Source organism: Dromaius novaehollandiae, chromosome 14 (assembly GCF_036370855.1).
Source record: "Dromaius novaehollandiae isolate bDroNov1 chromosome 14, bDroNov1.hap1, whole genome shotgun sequence".
Lineage (NCBI taxonomy): Eukaryota > Metazoa > Chordata > Aves > Casuariiformes > Dromaiidae > Dromaius > Dromaius novaehollandiae.
In genome coordinates, this window is record NC_088111.1 from 1,744,727 (window position 1) to 1,763,704 (window position 18,978).

Sequence of the window (18,978 nt, forward strand, 5' to 3'; positions counted from 1 at the left end):
AAGCTGAGGGCTCCAGTCCCTCTACCATTAATAGTTAAATGCCTCTGATTTCAGCAGAGGCTAAAGTTAGGCTTTGGAGGGGCAACCACAAATAGTGGTCACTGTGGTCACAAGCAGGTCACTCACTGTTCCTCTCATCTTCACACACTGAAACGGTCTTGCCTTACAGTGGTAAAAGGGCAGGAGCCCTTTCTTTCACATTCTTATGGGAGATCCTCCTCAGGAATATTGAACAGGGTTGAATACAGGGTGGTTTTGCTTATAAAAAGTCACTGCTTTCTATCTTAACCCCTATAAAGTGGAACGATGTGGAGTGTGTGGATTAGACTTTGAGTTTCATATGATCTTTTTGTGTTGTTTGACTTAGTTTTGCAGTATTTATAAACTATTTAGTAAAGAATTATTTGGTAGAAAATAAGAATTTGAAGCTCAGCTGAAATACAGAAGTGTTCTCAGTGCTGTTTACTAACCTGACAAATAGGATAATGTGCTTTGCTGACCAGACCCCACCCCGTTTCTCCCGCTCCTAGCAGTGGCATTGCAGAGTAAGGTCTGCAACAGTAACTTGACTTTGGGTGGACCTGAATGTTTGGGCTGTGGACTAACCCGATGTGCACCCGTACCAAGGAGAGTTTGAAAGTTCTTTTCTCCTTGCAAGCAGAGCTCGGCTGCAGGGTGCTCTCTGAATTTCAGTGCCATGGGAGGAATTGTCACCATTCCCAAAGCTGTATTAGAAGCAGATGTGGAGTATACGTTCGATCTCACTGTCTGGAAGGCGGGTATGAATCGCGAGGCAACAAATCAAACCGTACGTACCACAGAAAGCTATCGCGCTCGGTCCTTGTGCGCCTGTCACTGGGCACAGCTAACTTGGAAGTCCATGGCCCGTTTCCTAAGGAAGGTTCTAGAGAAGAGTGCTGCTGGTTTAGGACTGTGCCCCACCAAAGGTGACTCCCACCAGCTGCTTCCCCTGGCCCGATCCCAGAGCCAGTGCCACTTTACCTGGGGATAGCCACCACTATCCAGCTGCACCGATCAGCAAGAGAAAGGAGGGGGAAGAGAGACCTCAGGGCATCCTTGGGGCTCCACAGCTGATGCTGTCCAGGTCCCTGGCAGGAATGGACATGGGTATTTCAGTGATAAATTCATCTTATGCTGTCTTGGGCAGCATATCTTGCTTGTCTCGCCGAGTCCTTTTAGTTTCTTCCTTCCTTTAGACCTGCATTAATCTCACTCTGTGCAGACGCTGCACTGATGACCCAGCCCTGGGCAGTACTGGCCCCAGTTACTGGGCCCGATAGTCTGCAGCAGAGATCTGCTGTAGCAGAACGTCAAAGGAGCCCATGGGCGGCAGCCGTTCCACCACTGTGTGCAGTCCCAGGCTCTTTACGCTTCACAACACCGGGCTCTTCCCTGATTTTTGCCCGGAGAAAGCTTTCTGTGACTTGATACTTGATTTCATTGTCAACAGTTCTTCTCTTCTCTCCTTCTGAATTTTTTTAAGGGAAGATTTTTTTAAGTGCATGTTGTTTATGTCAAATTAAACCTAACGCTAAATGCATCTTCAGTCCGACAGCACTTATGGTTTATGTCAGAAACATTCATCGCGGTGCATTTGGCAATTAGAGATATAGTTAGTCTGAAAGTGGAAAGTCTTACAGCCTGGGTTTTAAACCAAAGCTGGAGGATAAAAAGAAAAAAATTAAATTGATAGTCTTTCAAGGACATTCCGTACTATCTGGTTTCCATGCATAAGCGCAAAACAATGATTCCAGTGTCATAGGAAATTTGCAAATACTGTAGGAATGAATGAAGCTTCAATGCTCTCCGGCTTAATGCTGTGGAATATTTCTCCTCTTTTAAAAGCCTGCCATATTAAACAATCTCTTCAGTACTGCCTTCCTTTGAATTCAGAATATTCATTATGCCAGGGCAGAGGGCTCTGTCAAATGCTAGACAGCCTTGTTTCCTAGGGGATTAAAGGAATTTAAACAAAATACAGGAGTCATAGCACAATAGCCATTGTGTCTGAAAGACTGGTTCTTCTAAAGCGCTCATCTCGCAGAGTGCTTTGCTGGGGAGGTGTGGTAGAGGTCTTGGGATGTACACGTTAGATCAGAGCTAAAAGTCTGGGATAACATGCCGCTCTCTGGAAAAGCTGGTTCTTCTAGGCAGCAGAGCAAAATTGAGGCGTTTGAGGCACAGTGGGAGTTGTGCTTTCTAGCTATTTTTATAATCATTCCTGTCTTTCAAGGGCATAAGTAGTGTCAGAAATACTGACTGTTCAGAGCCCAGGGGTCAGGTCCTGAAATGCGACGTGCAACTCTAGGCCAGGCTCTGTAGATGAGAGCAGGATAGGGGCAGGCAGCCTCAGCTGCAAGGCTGGAGGGGCCATACACTGCCTTTGCATGGGAAAGAATATCCTGTGTAAACCCTGGCCTGCCCTCGGTCCTCTGTTATTCCGGACTGTAAATGCTTTCCATTTAGCAACCATTTGTGTTGAGGACAAGGACCACAGCCCAGCACTCCTGTTTCCCCAGCAGAATTGCCATAGTCCCACCAGGTCAGCATCTCTGCAGCTGCAGAGACAGGGCCACGAGTTTGGCTCTCAGAAAACAAAGGAGAGTTGCATTTGCTTCCTGGGGCAGGTGCTCCCCGGATGTTTGGTCTGTGCTTGATGGAGGCTTTCCTCCCATTTAGACTTTTCTCTTCTTCCAAACTGTAACAGGGATTCCATTTTTTAGGGTAAGAGTTGTCCTGAGATGGTCAGTATAGCAAAATGCTTCAGCTGGCATCATCCCCACCCAACAGGACAAGCAGGCCTCACTGGGAATCCAGCACAGGGTACCAGACAGACATTTTCAAAGAGATTTAAGTTGTTAAAAAATGTAAATCAAGTAAACCCAGAATTAACTAGGTGGGCCCAGGTTGGCATTGGGTGGATCTCGAAAGTCAGTGGCAGAAGGACTAGCCTGGTGGACACTTTGCCATGGCTAGTGTAAGAAAAGTAATGTGGCTTAAGTCTGACATGAAATCTTTCAGAAATTCCTTTCTGCTGTATCCTTAGTACAGGTTGGGCTGGGGCAGGGTGGATTCCTGTTTGAAGAACCAGATACTGGGATGTCTGCTTACTTTGTTAGATGTCCGTATTTTTGTCCCCAGCCCCGCTGATCTCCCAATCCCTTACAGGTATTCATCAAGAGGGGAGGGGTCCCTATCGTGTCCCTGGAGTGTGTTTCCTGCAAGGCTCAGTCTGTCTATGAAGTCAGCAAGAGCTCCTACGTCTACCTGGAGGGGACCTGCCAGAACTGTCACAATGACTCCAAACTTGGGGTAACGTCGTATACAAAAATCTGGTCTCTGACCATCTTCACTTCACCTTTGCTAGACTGCAGGGAGAAGGGGGACTCGGAGAGGACAGGGTGGAAAGAGCTATGTGGAAAATTAAGTCCTAGACCTAAACTCCCTTAGAGAGACAGTGGCTAGCCAGGTCTGGCTGGGAGGATGAGGAAGGCTGACTGATGCCGATCTCTTCATTGCAGCCTCGTGGAATTAGCTGCAGTACTGCCTTCCAGAGGCAGGAGCTTAAAACAAGCCCTACATTGACCTAGCTGGCTGTGGGTTTTGGGGCTCCCTCATGCCCTGTCGTGTCTTGGCAGGAGGGAGGATGCTGTGAGAGCCTGTGAAACAGGTTCCCCATGTTCTGCAGGCACTGGATCCCCTACGAGCTGTGCAGGCCCTTATCCTGCCCTGGGTGTTTGGGTTGTGCCAGCTGCATCTTGAGGGAGAGATCTGTGCTCTGTGGGCCTGCAGGTTGGGGGACATATGACATATCACTCCTCCATCAGTGCCTCCACTTACCCAAGGGCCAGTCCTTCCTGGGTCGTTTTCAAGCTAAGCCTGTGTGTGGCTAGCTCTTCTCGCACAAAAGCCACTCCTTAAAAGAGATCTGTAAAGTGTCGTCTTCTCCCTGCTGGATGGCATTTTGCACAGTATTCTAGTGGTTCAAATAGAGATTGTTCAGTCTGTTCTGATCCCCCTGTGTCCCTCATGTCCTCCTCTAATTATAGATTCCACTACACAGCATCCTCTGCTACCTGTTGAATGAAACAGGTTTTATAAGTGGAAGTCTCATTGGGAGAGCTAATCTGTATCGCTTCCAGCAAGCTGAGCATGTACTTGCATGGCATTTTCTGGCTGGCTATCTAACTGTTCCTCTTGTTATCACAGTTGTACATTTGTGCTATTAACAGTAACCATGCAGGACATGTTCAGCTTGCAGCATATAAAAAAAACATGGTATCCCATGGAGACTCCACCAGTACTTAATTTATTTCCTGTATTTTGTGTTCTGTATTAAGAAATATTCTGTCGGAGGGTGATGTAATCCCAGAGACTAAACTAGATCTCACAGTGGAAATATTCCCACCAGACATTCTGGAAACTTTCCAGTTCTTGTTGCTGTAGCACACGAGACTAAAGCTGAATTATCAACTGCAAATTTGGCAGACACTCCCACTAGAAATCTGTTACTTTTTGTAAGAGACTCAATCTGAAAACATTTTAGGGACGTAACTTCAGATTAAAACAAAACCTCTCCTGTCTTTCCCCTCTTCATCTCTGTAGAGATGGGCAGCACACAGCTTTAAAAACAAGTCTCTCATCCTGGACAAAAAAACTACCTCCACTGGCGACACAGGAATGAACCTGGTCTTGAGGCAAGGGGCACTGAAGGATGGGGAGGGATATACTTTTACCCTTCACATCACAGACCTCACAACAGGGGAGGAAGGATTCGCCTCCATTGACCTGCTCCCAAACCAGCCACCCGTTGGAGGATCCTGCCGGCTGTCTCCCAAAGGACCACTCAGGGCACTGATGGCCAAAGTGCACTTCGAGTGTGCAGGTGAGAGCACATGGATGGCAGTGCTGGGCACTTGCCAGCCCTCTATTCTTCACGGGCAAATGTATTTCTTGTGCCCAGTGAGTTACCAGCTGCCCTTGTTCCCACACACTTTTTCTTTACTCTGAACTCCCACCCCAAGACCCTGTTGGCCAGGGCTGAATTCAGAATTGGACCTTTCAATTGCTGATCCCCAAAGCTTGGGCCTGTGAGCAGCTTTGTGTGCCCAGGCTGTGGAGCAGTCTAAAACTCATGGTGACAGACACTTTTTTTCAGCCTAATCCATGTAGCTGAATGGTGGTATCTAGTCCAGGACTGTAGGTGTGGAAGAAATGGTGTTTGCGTGCAGGAAAAAGAAAATAGGTGCCCAAAGCTGAGTTACACAAACATGGGGAAAGTAAAAAGACAAAGCACTGGGGACTTCTCTGCCATATAGGCTGGATGTTCCCATCCACAGTTACCTTTTCAACCAGCTGCAGAGACAGCAACAGCCTGTCTAACATTTGAAAAGTGGTCTGGCTAACATCCTCTAGCCTTGGGCCAAGGAATAAGTGCCTCTGAAAACCTTATTTCTCCACATGATTAGTGTTGCAGATGAATGCTTTCTGGTGCACAAATGCTGGTAAGGCGCACTACGGAGGAGCTGACTTCTGGTGGTTCTTGGGAGGCTCGTCACCAAAGTGCAGCTTAAGTCAGGGGAAAAGCACACGTGTATTTGGCATGATGTGATTGTAACATTTGGTATGTTTTGAGCTACCTGGCATAATTATGAAATCTGTACATCTCTGGAGTGATGGGAATTTTAGCTATTAATAATTGTTTTTAAGCTGGAATGGAGTACTCAGAAGACAGACTCACTGGTCTATATCCAGTGTAATGAGCCCTGGTGGAGCCAGAAGCTCATGTTGCTTCACTGCTGCTTGCTGGCAGATGCGCAGTGAATTTCCCAGCTGCCTCGCTCCCGCGGAGCTCTCCATATTTCCCGGGAGCCCCAGGGAAACCTTGTGCAGGTCGTATCCGATACCCACTCGTTCCTGAGATGTTGAACTGCGTGAGGGCTGCACTCAGTCTAACGTGAGGTTTTGCAGGGCTTTACAGAGGCTGTGGCCTTGGGCCAATGCTACTTGCAGCCCCAGCAAAATTATTCTGATTTTTATTTTGGTCCTGAACGCTCACAAATCCCCTCAAACCACAGGCAGAAGCCCCTAAACTTCAGAAGAACTCAAAGCAGGGTCAGAGCTTTGCGTTGCAGGTCCTGAAAACACCCCTGGCAGAGTCGGGAAGCTGACCTAGCTGTGAGGACCCTGCGGACCGCCCGGGGCTGAGCCGTGCGGGGCGGATCGGGGACGGAGCGGGGTTCCAGGGCGCAGGGCAGCTCTGCCTGCTGGGCAGAGACGCCGGCCCCGCTGGAGCGTGGGGCGCAGCTCCGCCAGGCCCTTAGTCCCCAGCCGGACCTTCTGTCCGGGCTTGTTTTGCAGGCTGGCGAGACACGGAGGACGCAGGGGCCCCCCTGGTGTACATCCTCCTGGCATCTCGCCTCCGGGCCGGGCACTACCACGAGTTCTGCGTGTACAAGGGCAGCCGTGCCGAGCACAGCGCCTTCCTGCCCCCAGGCTTTCACGAGAGTGGCTTCCTGGTGTCCGTGTCTGTGCTCGTCCAGGACCAGCTGGGAGCAACCGTGGTGGCCGTTAACCGGTAAGGCCCCCTCTCACAGGCCGGGGATAGCTGGGCTCTCTGGGGTGGCTTCTCTGTGGCTTTGCAGCAGGCCAGTGCCAGGCTCCAGCCTAGAAGCCTGAGTCTTGGTCTTCTGGCTTCACCGCTGGGTCCCTTTCCTGAAGGGCTCAGTGGGTCCTGGGTGAAGCGTTTGCCTCTTGGAAGAGGCTGCTGGCAAGAGGGTGACGGGAGGCTCAGCACAGGGCACTGACGCCGCAGAGAACTCCGGTCTTTGCATATGATCTCTCAAGGGGGAGACTTTTTTTCCCATCAGTTATTGCTTCCCTAACCACCTCCTTAATTTCTTGGTGACACCTCCCTTTTACAGCACGGTGTCATTTTCTCAGAAGATGTCTGTATTTTTTCAAAGCAACAGTGCTCACAGGTGATAAAGCAAGAAATGTAAATGTCTGCCCTTTCTGTTGCATTTGACCAGTTGCACATGGTTGCATTTTGATTAATGACTTCTGCTGAGAGCCAAATGAATGATGACAGCTGGCCATTTATCTTAAAGGGCTCCGTCCCATGCTGACAACATGTTCAGTCCTCTGCCATCTTCCCTGCATCAAGAGCCCTCAAAGGAAAGTTGGCAGCAGCAGGTGCTGGTGCTGAGCATGGCCTGGTGTCTCACTGCTGAGAGCCAGAGGAGATCTCATGTAGCTAGGGTGGAGAGCACATGCATTTGAATGGGGCAGAAGGGATTGCAGCTCGAGTCCCAGTGGGGCCAGTCCCATGCAAGCCCCATATCCATTTTACAGACACTCCTTGGTCTCCAGTGTGCTCCACACGGGTACCAGTGCCCTCGGGCCTTCAGACAGCATCCTGAGCTGGTTTCAGCGCTGTCTTACACAGCTATGTGGCTGCTCCCTCCAGAGGCCAGCCTGCAGCCCTCCTCGCTGTAGATGTGGTCCAGGCGTCCCAGGGTGGAGTGTGCAGTCCTGCAGTGCCTGCGGAGGGGAATCTGTGTCCCATCTGTTCCTTGGACTCTGGGGAGCAAAGCCAAAAGTAGTGGAGCTCCTCCCAGCACACTGACTGTGATTTTTAAGTGCTCCTTACGCTCCATCAAGCTAAACCCCGATTTCCTCCTCTGGGCTCGGTGCACCCACGTGTGTCCTCCACCTCCAACTTCACAGAGTTGGACCAGTGGGGGAATGAGGCTGCTTCTCCTAGGAATGTACAGCTGGTGCCAGTTGGGTACCAGGCAGGTATCTGTGATGTTGTCTCTGTTGTTTAGCTACCTGTTTCCCCCTTCTTCTTCCTCCCCAGCTACAAGGCAGATTCTGCCCTTTTCCCTCAGCCCCTTTTGCTAGTCTGTATTTAAACCAAATGCCTCTTTCCCTTGGCAGCTCCATGGAAATCAGCTTACCTGAAGGATTGCCCAGCCTCTCCCACTGGCTCTACAATCAAACTGACACCGTGCTCCAGGGTTTGGTGAAACAGGGGGACCCTCAGCAGGTCATTGAGTACTCTCTGGCCCTCATCACCATCTTAAATGAGGTAAAGCACCAGTCTCTGCCCCAGAGGGGCCTCCGGAAGCCCTTGCAATCACCAGCACTGTTCTTTGGCTAGGTTTTGTCCAGCAATGTGAGGAAGTGACTAATGCTACAGTTTTTCATGTATATCAGCATACGTGCAAGCTGGGAGTTGGGCTGGAGCTATTTTCGTGCATGAAAAAGAGCAACAAGCTCCAGACACACAGTGGCCAGGGACAGCAGAAGGGTTACAAAATGAAACAGGAGCCCTAGAAAAGGTAGTGCAGGGCCCCCCATGCAGTCCCCCATGCAACCTGCATTTTTGCCCTCATATTCAGCCAGCTTTTCCTCATTACTGCCAACCGCAAGTCTAAACACTGCATTTAGAAACAGAAATCTTGGCCCAAATTCCCCCATCCCCCCCACTGCTCCCCTAAGCAGGCCTTCCCTGCTCCGTCTCAGCAAGACTGCAACTCCCTATAGCTGCTCAGGTGCTGCGCTGGGTGCTGAGGAGACCTCCCTGTTCCGACTGCTGAGCTGCGCCAGATAGGAAGTTCCTCTCCTGGCTGCCTAGAAGGCTCTGCTAGTCCACAGTGCAGGAGCCTCATCCTCCTAGGTGATGAAAGTTCACTTTCACTCCTATGTGAAGTAGGGCCGTGGTCCCTCCATGTGCATTGCTGTAGGCAGGGCAAGAATTTTGGCCTATGCTCCTGCCTTCCTGCCCCGTAAAAGCCTGCTGCATGTCTGGAAGCCAGGCAGGGACGTTCTCCCTGAGCACAGGCACTGTGCTTAGCTGGGTAAGGACTGCACACTGGTACACTACTTAGCCGTCAAGTGCAAGGCTGTTAAGATAATTGCTTGGAGCACAGAAGGGAAATTGAGGAAGTTCTACTGGAAAACCAGCTCATTAGATCACTCTCTGGGGAGAAGCACAGGCAGAATGCAGGAAAGAGGTGACTTCAGCACAGCACCTCTTCCTTTGAAACAACCTGGTACTTCTCCTCACTGTACCTGGTTTGATCCCCTTCAGTACGAGCGGTCGATGCTTTTGGAACCTGAGACTGGGAATGAATTTGAACTCCGGACCTGGACTCGGAACAATATCACGGAAACCCTGAACTCACTGAATGTGAACACGGTTGATGATATCCAGCAGATCTCAGCTGCCTTGGCTCAGTGCACGGTATGTTCCCCATTACCACCTCCAGCCTCCTGCTCTTCCAGATGCAACTTAGATGCCAATAATTACAGGGGAGGTCTCTTCAGTTCTTGTTCTACTTCCCTGTCTCTCTCTCTCTCTCTCACACACAAACACGCACGCAGGGAGGACACGTATCATTTGTTGACATTGTTAGGGTTTCTCTGTTGGTTTCCTAAGTGCCAGTGTTGTCAGTTCTGTCCCTCACCATGCCACCAACCTAGCAGGCAACATGGATAAGGTGATGTATTCACGTGCTGTAAGACACCGCCTAAGAACTCTGTGCTTCTTCTCTCGTACCACGCCTGGGGTGGTAGCTTGCTAGCAAGTAGGTTCCTTAACTTGCAGATGGAGACTGTGAGAAAGGCTTTGGCAGGTTAGAGAAGCACTGGAATAAATTACTGGGGGAGTTGCAGAATCTCCAAGGACAGGCTGGACTCTGTCAGGAGTAACACAAGTAGAGCTGGGCCTGCCTTGACCAGAGCCAAGGACAAAGCCAAGGACTGACGTTCCTTCCAGCGCTATTTCTGCAGTACAAGATTAGAATCACTCCTGCTCTGTTGCCGATTGGAAGCATTGTGTTCCCCGGCCAGCCAGCAGTTTCAGCTCCACGGTGCTGGGGCTGCTGTCTGTTGGATTTAGGAGTGGCTTTATGTGTTTTGTCAGATGGGCAAAGGGAAGAGAGCCCAGTTATATAATGTGCTTGGGTTTTGGTGGTCAGCCAGTCTGCTCTGGCATGCTGTTCCTTCCCCACCCTCCCAAGTCTGTGCTTCTTGGGACTGGAGTCAGGTACCCTGGCCTCGGTTGCTTATCAGCTCCGTAGTCAAATGATGGACAAACTACTGTGTCCCACCCACGAAGTCCCTGTTCTGCTCTATCTTCGTCTGCTTCAAAGTCTCTGAACCTCAAAAATCACCTCTTTCTGTTTGCCTTTGTTCAGGGATTTAGGGTTTTGCACATCCCATTCCTGTGTTAAATAGGTTTGTTTCTCTCATTCACACATGCCCTTGCCCTGCAACTTGATATCATGGTGGAAGCTCAGGTCTAGAAATGGAATTTTTGTCACATGAGAAAAGCTGATGTTTTGGGATTAGTTTGTGCTCTGAATTGGAATGAAAAGCTTATAAAAATGGTAATCTAGAATTTTCCAAATGTTTGAGAGGAGCAAAGAGTTCACAGATACCCTTTCCTTTAGAAGTGTCAATCAGTGCTGATATTTTTTGATTTTACATATGGGGGAGAGGAAAAATCAGAATGAATTTCTTCTGGCGAGGAAAAAGGAATCTCAAGCTTCTTAGTAGGTTCTACTTCCTAAGTAATAGCTCCCCTTGCGTGGCTCCTCGCCATAACCCTTTTTCTTCCCCACCTCTTCGTTATCTCACTGTGCCTTGCTGACTCTCATTTACATAGTATGTCCTCACTTCTCATAGCTTACGAATTTAAGCAAAAAAAGAGGAATTCTAGACCTGCAGACGCTGTTTTGAGTCTGCACCAAAACATATGGTGAATCACGTCTGAATCTTATGATGATTAAAAGAAAAAGATGAATAAGAGCTAGGAGCTGGATTGTGGTAACGGCTTCCATGTGTTGCCGTGGTCTCTCCCGTCCAGCCCTTGAGTGTGCTGGGAGCTCCAGGCCATGGCTAGAACATTCTGTTTCTTGGACACATCTGGGAGCAGAGGGAGGGATATCCATCATGCCTGAGTGGCAGGGCCCCTCCCACAGCTTTTGGGAGTATTTGGACACTGGAATGGATTCAGTTAGGGCCAAATCCTGCTTCCATTGAAGTTAACCGTGTGCATATGGAGGAACCCTGCCCAGCTCCTTCTGGTTGATTTCAATAGGAGCCGTATGTGGCCCAAAGGGGTACTCATGAGATGCAACCACAGGAGATGTGCTTGGTCCTTACATGTGAACTTCAGGGAACTTGAATGTGCTGCCCTGTATTGCCCCCTCCAACCTGAATGCATCCTCCATCAGACTCCTGGCATTTCTGCCTGTATGCTGGCAGACTGCAGGGTGAGAGGAGGTAGATGGGAGAGTCCTGGAGACACCAACAAATTCTTGACACCTCTCAGTATGAACAGAGAAACCCTGGTCTCCCCAGTCACCTGCTGGGGCTGGAAAGAGCAGGGTTAACTTTCAGAGTGTAATTAGTTTCTGAACCAACGTGCTCAGGTCTTAGCAGGACTGAGCCAGCTGAACTTGCCCACAGCTGCCCTTTTTCCGCAGAGTGTTCCTGCTGAATCAGGTTATGTTTCCCTTTGCAGGTGGTGAGCAAGGAGCTGGTTTGCAGGTCATGCCTGACAAGGACCCTGAACAAGCTAGAGACTATGATGACCATCCTGCAAGGGGAGACAACCCAGGGCACTGTGACACCAACGGGCATCGCTGACAACATCCTCAACATCACAGGTCAGTTCTGTTCCTGCAGTAATGGGTGACATTTGACTGCGCGCTGCTAAGAGCATAGGGTCCCTGCTCAGGGTGCAGGGCAGAAGTAGGCTAGAGAAGCTGAGGGAGCTTTTGTAGGTTCTCGCCTGTCCTGTTAGAGGTTTGGCTCAGACCTCTTCAAGCTGTTGGGGAAATTGCATTTAAAATTTGGAGCGTGGCACCCCAGTACTTTATCCTTGCTGCAGTTTTCCCAGGGTTGTCCTGGCTTTGGCAGCTGTCTCTGTGGACAATCAAATCTAACAGTTGTTAAAACCTCACCAGTACTTCAGGGAATTGCAGTTTTAGTAAACAATGAATAACAGATGTGGCTTGGAGATGTTTCCCCTCCTGGTTGCAATCTGAGGAGGGTACCAGACTTCACTGGGGCACCCATGAACACCACGTGAGCATTGCCAAGTAGTTACTCTTGAAGGAAGAGAAGGCACCTTCTTTGCCGTGCTTCTCATGTGTTTCTGAATGTTCTGCACTTCATATTGCAAAAACTGAATAACATGTGTGATTTATCCATTCCTTCCCTGTTTCCCAGTCTGCTGTTCTAGTTACCTCACAGGAGGAAAACAAAGCCTGTTGTGATTAAGTCTTTGCTACCAAACTTCTTAAATTAGTCAAGGGACTGCAGGAAGAGTTGACAGCTCTATTTTTAGCTGCGGGCTGCTGAACACACTTCCAGTGTGGAAAGTCATGTGCACAGTGTTAAGTTACAGTGAGAGAGGCAGTAAGGAAGGACTTGTCTGGTTGTTTTGGGAAGGTGTCAGATGTTATCTAGACTGTACGATTTACCAGTTTCTCTGTTTGCTCTTTTCTCCTGACAGGTGACCTAATTCACCTTGTCAACACAGTTTCACAAGAATCTAAGCCCCAGGAACTGCTTAGTGATTCGCACAATTTTCTGCTAGCTCCCAAAGCCTACAACTTGTCTTCCAGCCTGATGCGCATCCTCATGAAGTCTCGAGTGCTGAACGAAGAGCCCCTCGAGCTGGTGGGAGGAGAAATTAAGGCCACAGGCAAGCGGTCTGATCCCTTTAACTTGCTTTGCTATGAAAACACACCAAACTGCCAGTTCTCCATTCCCCAGGCTTTCAACACCACTCTTTCCAACCTGACTGATGTCATTCAAGTCATGTTCCAGGTGGACTCCAATCCTTTCCCATTTGGTTACATCAGCAACTACACTGTGTCCACAAAGGTAGCCTCCATGGAGTTTCAGACCCACAACGGAGTGCAGATCCCCATTGGGAGCCTGGACTCAGAGAAAGCCATCACAGTGATGGTATCAAACAACACAGATGCTGATGATCTCTCTGCTGGCACTGAAGTCATTGAAGCAAGAACATCTGTGAACCTCATTGTAACTATGGAGAGCAACAACAGAGAAGCAGGACTGCACTTCCGGCTCACTTACAGAGTCTTGAATGGTAGCTCAGAGACAGTGCCAACTCTTTATGCTCTTTTTCCCGTGGGAGAGGAGGGGGGGGTGCTGCAGCAAAGGAGGGTTGTATTGAGAGATAACTGATATGCAGAAGATGATGTCAGGCCTAGCCAGCAAGCTCCACACAGCACAGCCAAAGTTCTGGTTGTCACAGGAATTATTCAGTCCGCAGTATAATCTTTGCTCATGAATTCTGACACTGGGAAGCCTTTTGCTTTGCCCAGCCCTTCAGTGAGCCACATTAGCGCTGGAGGGAGTTTGTCCTGTCCCTCTCTGGGTCAGGTACAATGGTATCCAGAGTCTCTTGCTCAGGGATGCTCTCAGCTGCAGACTGAGAGGGTACAATCTGGTTAAGGATCTCTCCCAGCTTTCTGCATTCTGGATGCTCCTCTCTGAGCATCCGCTGCTGGCAGCAGGAGTGTGATTGAGCTCTCCCTGCTGTTTATAAAGTACTGTCTGTTCTCTCTCCCGCTCCCCATGCAGAGCACTACATTGCAAGTGAGCCTGAGCCATTCATCATGGCCTATCTCCATCACGAACCCGAGCCAAATGAGCACAACTGCAGTGCCTCTAAGAAAATTGGCCTGGAGGCCCTGGCTGGAAGTGACCACAAGCTCTACACCTTCTTTACCTCCCCCATGTAAGTGAAGCCTCTCATGTAATCCCTGTCACCCACAGGCAGTCACATGGACGTGCATGCAGGATGCTTAGGGCCTTGCCATGGCTTATGCCAAGTTGCTCTGCAGAGGAGGTGCTCTTGTAGCTATTAACTGTGTTCCTCTCTCCTCGGAGGAAACAGATCTTCTCTGCAGGCACCTGCAAGCTGCCATTTCTACACCCCCAACACTGGCACCTCTTCTGTTCTGGCTTTCCCTCCTTCCCAGACATCAACTGCCCTAGTGCAGAAGCAGTTCATTGCTCTGTGATTTGCCTTTCTGATCCGGGTGAGAGAGGTTTCCCCTTTCTAGAGCACTAAATCACATTCCCTGTTAGTATCATGACTTCACGCAGGGCCTCTCCTAATGATCAGTCTCTCCCTGCTGCCCTTCTCTGTGCTCACTTGCCTAACAGTTGCTGGAGACTTTGACTGTTGCCTGCCACCTCTCCAGCCAGTCTGTCATCCTCTGTGGCCATGTAGTAGTGCCAGAGGCACTATCAGTCTCAGAGTTGCCCATGTTTAACAGGGCTGTGTCGCAAAGGTCTCACGCTGACCAGTTGTAGATACAGGGGTTGCTTCATGCAGCTCATGAAAGCATTTCTTGAGTCGAGGTATCACACACGTTAGCCCAGTTCCCAAAATACAGTGCAACCTTCACAAAAGCGCTTCTGCCCTATAGAGCTCATCTTCCCAGTGCGTAACGTGAAGGCAATATGAGTGCCCTCAAGGGCTTTCATCCCCTGCCCGCTCGCCTGGTGCTTCCAGCATGCCAGGGCTCACTAAGCACTGCTGCTGTGCTGTTGGGTTTTGGAGCAAAGCTGTCTTTTTTTATCAGAGCAGTCCTTCTTGTAACTTAAGTTGCTGCCTTTCCCAGGAGTGTGTGTGTTTGTGCCTCATGCCAAAGGGCTCTGTAAATTACACGCCATTCACTGGACCTTTCCTCCCCATCATGTGTGTGTGCTTATCTGTCCACGCAGCAACGTGCTTTCCATGGGCACACTTCAGTTGGAATGGGGTTTGTGTCCCTTCAGCAGGCGGGCTAATAATGTCTCTTTGGTTTCTTTCCCTTCTACAGTACTGATGACACCATCCAGAAGTATTACTTCAACATCACAAACCATTTCAGCTGGTCCCCAGTGGAGGTGACTCTAGGGCTGTACACCTCCCTGTGCCAGTACTTCAGTGAGCAGGAGAAACGGTGGAAGACAGAAGGCATCATCCCGCTGGAAGAGACCAGGCCAGACCAGGCTGTGTGCTTAACCCAGCACCTCACCGCCTTCGGAGCCAGCCTGTTTGTCCCCCCCAACTCTGTCCAGTTCATCTTCCCTGTGAGTAAAACAAAGCAGAGGCAGTGCAGCACTGGCAAACTCTGAGCAGACCCTTGTCACTTGGAAGAAATCTTGGGCTCCCATCAGCATTTATATTCAAGCTGGGTCATGGCTGATTTGTGCCTAGCTGAGAAGCAAGCACAAGCACCTAAGTGTCTTTAGGAGCTGCAGATGGGCAGAGCTCACAGAAGGGCTGTGTCCTTTGATTATGAAACCTGGCTGCTGATGCTAAAAACAAACCTTTGCAGGGATCTTTATTTTGTATTCTGAACACCTTGCAGTGTGTTCAGCTCTTTCTTGAGATGCCAAACGCTCCTCCCAGCTGTCACCCAGTGCTGTTTTATTCCAGAGAGTTTGCACCTGTCAGCTGCTCTCTGGCTCCCAGGGACATTCAAGTTCTTTCTAGCTCTGTCAGTGACGTAAGTGGAAGCAGAGAGCTGTCTGCATCTGCTACAGCAAACTTCAGTTGACTGCTGCAGCTCACTCAGCAGGGGTATGAGCAAGTGAGGCCTGACCATGCAGTCTGTGTGGGGACAGGTCTCCCTCTATCTGTATGTGGTGTGATAGGGGTCCTCCTGGAGAAGGGGAGTGCCTTTCAGCATGTTTCTTTTCTTTTAGGCTCCAGGCCCAGGTCTCAACTACATCGTTCTGCTGACATGTGCTGTCTGCTTTGTGACCTACTCGGTGGCTGCACTGATTGTGCACAAGCTGGACATGATTGACATTAACCGAGTGGGGGTGATTCCCTTCTGCGGGAAGAACGGGCTGTACAAGTATGAGATCCTGGTGAAAACCGGCTGGGGCAGAGGATCAGGTTAGTCCACAGACTGCTCCCATGCTGGATTGCCTAGAGTGACATCAGTATAGTTCCCCTGAGACCTCACATCAGCACGTCATGCACCAAACATTCTCCCACAGGGCCTGGTGTGTTTAGAGGAGCACTAAGCAGACAATCAGTTTAGGGCTTCCTCAGCTTTCAAACAACTGTTCTGCAAGGTGGCAAAGTAACTTGTGATGGTGGGGCAGACCAAGAGCCCTGGAGAGGAGCACCCTGCCTTGGGCCTGTGGTTGCAGGAACAGCCAAGAGGCAGGAGCTATTCCTCAGTTCTGATTCTCTTCTGCAGAAGCATCCAAGCCTTGTGGGCCATCTACATGGACCATTTTGCTGTCTGCCAGCGTCCATCACTTTTTTCTTCCATCTGAATCTTTCCTGGCAGCATGGAGGCAGAAAGCTGGGCTTTCTGATCTGGGGCTGCGACTGTAGCCAGAGCTGCTAGAAACATCATTTCTGAGCTTGGAAATACGAGCAGCTGGGATGTGGGAGTTCCGAACGAGGATGGAGGTGGAGTGCTACCATGTCACTGCCAGAGACATGCTCCCATTGATCTCGGTGTAACCACTGGTTTCACTGGGAGCAACTTTGCCTTGAAACCACCCCCAGGACCATCCAGGTGGCCCAGGTGGACTGAGGAGCATCTGGCAACTGGTACCAGAGAGAAGTCAAAGAAAACAAGTCTTTCAACTACTTGATGGAAAGAACATCCAGAACAAACATCTCCTCCCATTAGGGTGTTAGCAAGGCAAAGAGCATTAGCTTCAGTCCCCTCCAAAGAGGAAAACCATGAGTATGCCAAGGTCCTTGCACCAGGCCAACCTGAGCAGCTGCCTTTCAGGCTGTGTAACACTATCTCTGGGTGTGGGGTGACTAGTGAGAAGCACATTCCTTCCTCCCAGGTTTCCAGGTGGCCTCTCCAAAGGGCCATTGCGTCTGGTACCAGGTCTGGGGTAGGAAGGCAGGGCTGCCGGGTAACAGCTTCTCCTTGGATGGACTCCCCTAACTGAGCCCTCTGAACTCTGCCAGGTACCACAGCCCACGTGGGGATTGCTCTGTATGGTGTGGACAATAAGAGTGGTCACAGACATCTGGATGGAGAAAACGCCTTCCACCGCAACAGCCTCGATGTGTTTCAGATCGCAACAGAACGGAGTCTGGGGAGCATCTGGCGTATCCGTATCTGGCATGACAATAAAGGTGAGGCGTGAGCAGGCATGTGGGGCTGAGACAGTCATCACTTGTCCCACCTCAGAACCAGGCTCTGGTCCATTTGGTACCTGGGCCAAGAGCAACACTGCTTAACACCCTGGGCTAAACCTGGCAGGAGACCATGGTGAACCACTGGCTCAGTGGAAGATTGCTGGGGGAGGACATGGAGTCTCCATCACAGGGAAGTCTGAAGACCAGGTCAGCTGTGAGCCCTTACACGTGCAGTCCAATGTGCTTTGCACTGTGGCAGTGTCTGTAAATGTCTGTACAGCATAAGAGATGACTTGGCTGTGCCAAGCCCTTCTCTTGGGTGATGTGCAGTCCTCATCGACAGTGTTACAGAGAGACTGCTGTTGTCCCCTTTGAGGATTCTCCTTGTGTTGCCCTCTTGGCTTTGCAGACTTATGGAGGGAATGTCTGCCATGAAACACATTTCCTTGTTCCTTGGCTTTCAGGACTGAGCCCATCTTGGTACCTGCAGCACATCATCGTCCGGGACCTGCAGAGCAGCAAGAGCTACTTCTTCCTGGTGAATGACTGGCTGTCAGTGGAGAGCGAAGAGAATGATGGCATGGTGGAGAAGGAGGTTTATGCTGCCAGTGAGTGCTCAGCCCCTGGGGTGTGGGGCTGGGAGAGCTGTGCAGCATGGCAGCTCTCATCGCACTGGGGAAGGGCCCACTGCGAGTGACTCTGCAGGGACACCACGGACCCTCCACACTGACACTGCCTCACTGCATTGATACCTAGTGCAGCCAAACACTGCTGGGTCTTTTGTGCTAGAGTACAATACAGGGCAGAGATCCAGCTGTGCAGGAGGCACCATATAAGATGCAGTGCGGACATCCCCTTGAATATCAGCCTGGAAGGAGAGGCCGTGCCAGGCCCAGCTAGGTCCCCTCTGTTCTGTGCAGCTGACCCTGAGAGTCTCTCTTTTTGTGCTCAGGTGAGACAGAGCTGAGGAGCTTCTCCCGGATCTTCATAGCAGAGCTGCAGCGAGGTTTTTTTGAGAAGCATGTCTGGCTCTCCATGTGGGACCGCCCACCTCGCAGCCGCTTCACCCGCGTCCAAAGAGCCACCTGCTGCTCTCTCCTCATCTTCCTCTTCCTCTGTGCCAATGCTGTATGGTACGGCGTGGTGGGGAACGTACACCTCAGGTGCGCTGTGTTCCTTCCTGCTCTGGCTAGTCACTTACCTTCTTGGGGACCCTCCTGTGTTTCATTACGTAGGGCAGGATAGACCTTACGTCTGCTTATTGAGGCTGCCCTCCCTGTTCGAAAGATTTTGGATCGGGATATGGATCATGGAGGATCATGGACAGCCTGAGGGGCTTTCCTCCTCGCCTGGTTTTGCTGTGTCATCTGTTGGCACAGCTCACACCCCTTTCTTGCTTTTTAGCCTGCCCTGGGAGAGTGTTTCAGATATTGTCTGTGCCTTGCTATGTGTGGTGACAGCCACCTCAGGGATCGCCATGGCAAAGGTGTTTTCAAATACTCCCACACAATTTGTTCTGAGGTTTGGGCTTGGTGCGCTCTCTGCACACCTGAAACACCCATTTGTGCTCTTTTGTCTACTTGGCTGGCAACCCTGAGTGCTCCTGCTCACATTGGTCTCTGTTCTCTCTTGATTCTCTCCAGCAATGGGGCTGTTTCCAACCTGATCCCCGTTAATGTAGACACAGTGGCTGTTGGTTTGGTGTCCAGCGTGGTGGTCTACCCTCTCTACTTGGTCATTTTATTTCTCTTCCGGATGGCTCGTGGCAAGGTAACCAGGAGAAGTAG

The 18,978-nt window shown here is 50.3% G+C and overlaps 1 protein-coding gene across 2 annotated transcripts in view; it reads left to right on the top strand.

Annotated features, from left to right (window-relative positions):
- PKD1 (polycystin 1, transient receptor potential channel interacting) overlaps window positions 1–18,978 on the top strand; it is a 103,251-nt gene that overhangs the window by 65,851 nt on the left and 18,422 nt on the right. Inside the window, exons 16-30 of one of the 2 annotated variants that reach the window (XM_064520038.1) lie at window positions 659–808; window positions 3,190–3,333; window positions 4,627–4,906; window positions 6,382–6,598; window positions 7,963–8,113; window positions 9,119–9,271; window positions 11,558–11,702; window positions 12,554–13,156; window positions 13,654–13,810; window positions 14,904–15,156; window positions 15,775–15,970; window positions 17,018–17,188; window positions 17,656–17,799; window positions 18,144–18,354; window positions 18,835–18,961. In XM_064520038.1, coding sequence (XP_064376108.1) covers window positions 659–808; window positions 3,190–3,333; window positions 4,627–4,906; window positions 6,382–6,598; window positions 7,963–8,113; window positions 9,119–9,271; window positions 11,558–11,702; window positions 12,554–13,156; window positions 13,654–13,810; window positions 14,904–15,156; window positions 15,775–15,970; window positions 17,018–17,188; window positions 17,656–17,799; window positions 18,144–18,354; window positions 18,835–18,961 — 3,102 coding nt within the window. The remainder of the gene's footprint in view (window positions 1–658; window positions 809–3,189; window positions 3,334–4,626; window positions 4,907–6,381; window positions 6,599–7,962; window positions 8,114–9,118; window positions 9,272–11,557; window positions 11,703–12,553; window positions 13,157–13,653; window positions 13,811–14,903; window positions 15,157–15,774; window positions 15,971–17,017; window positions 17,189–17,655; window positions 17,800–18,143; window positions 18,355–18,834; window positions 18,962–18,978) is intronic. The other variant, XM_026103928.2, reaches the window with a different exon arrangement.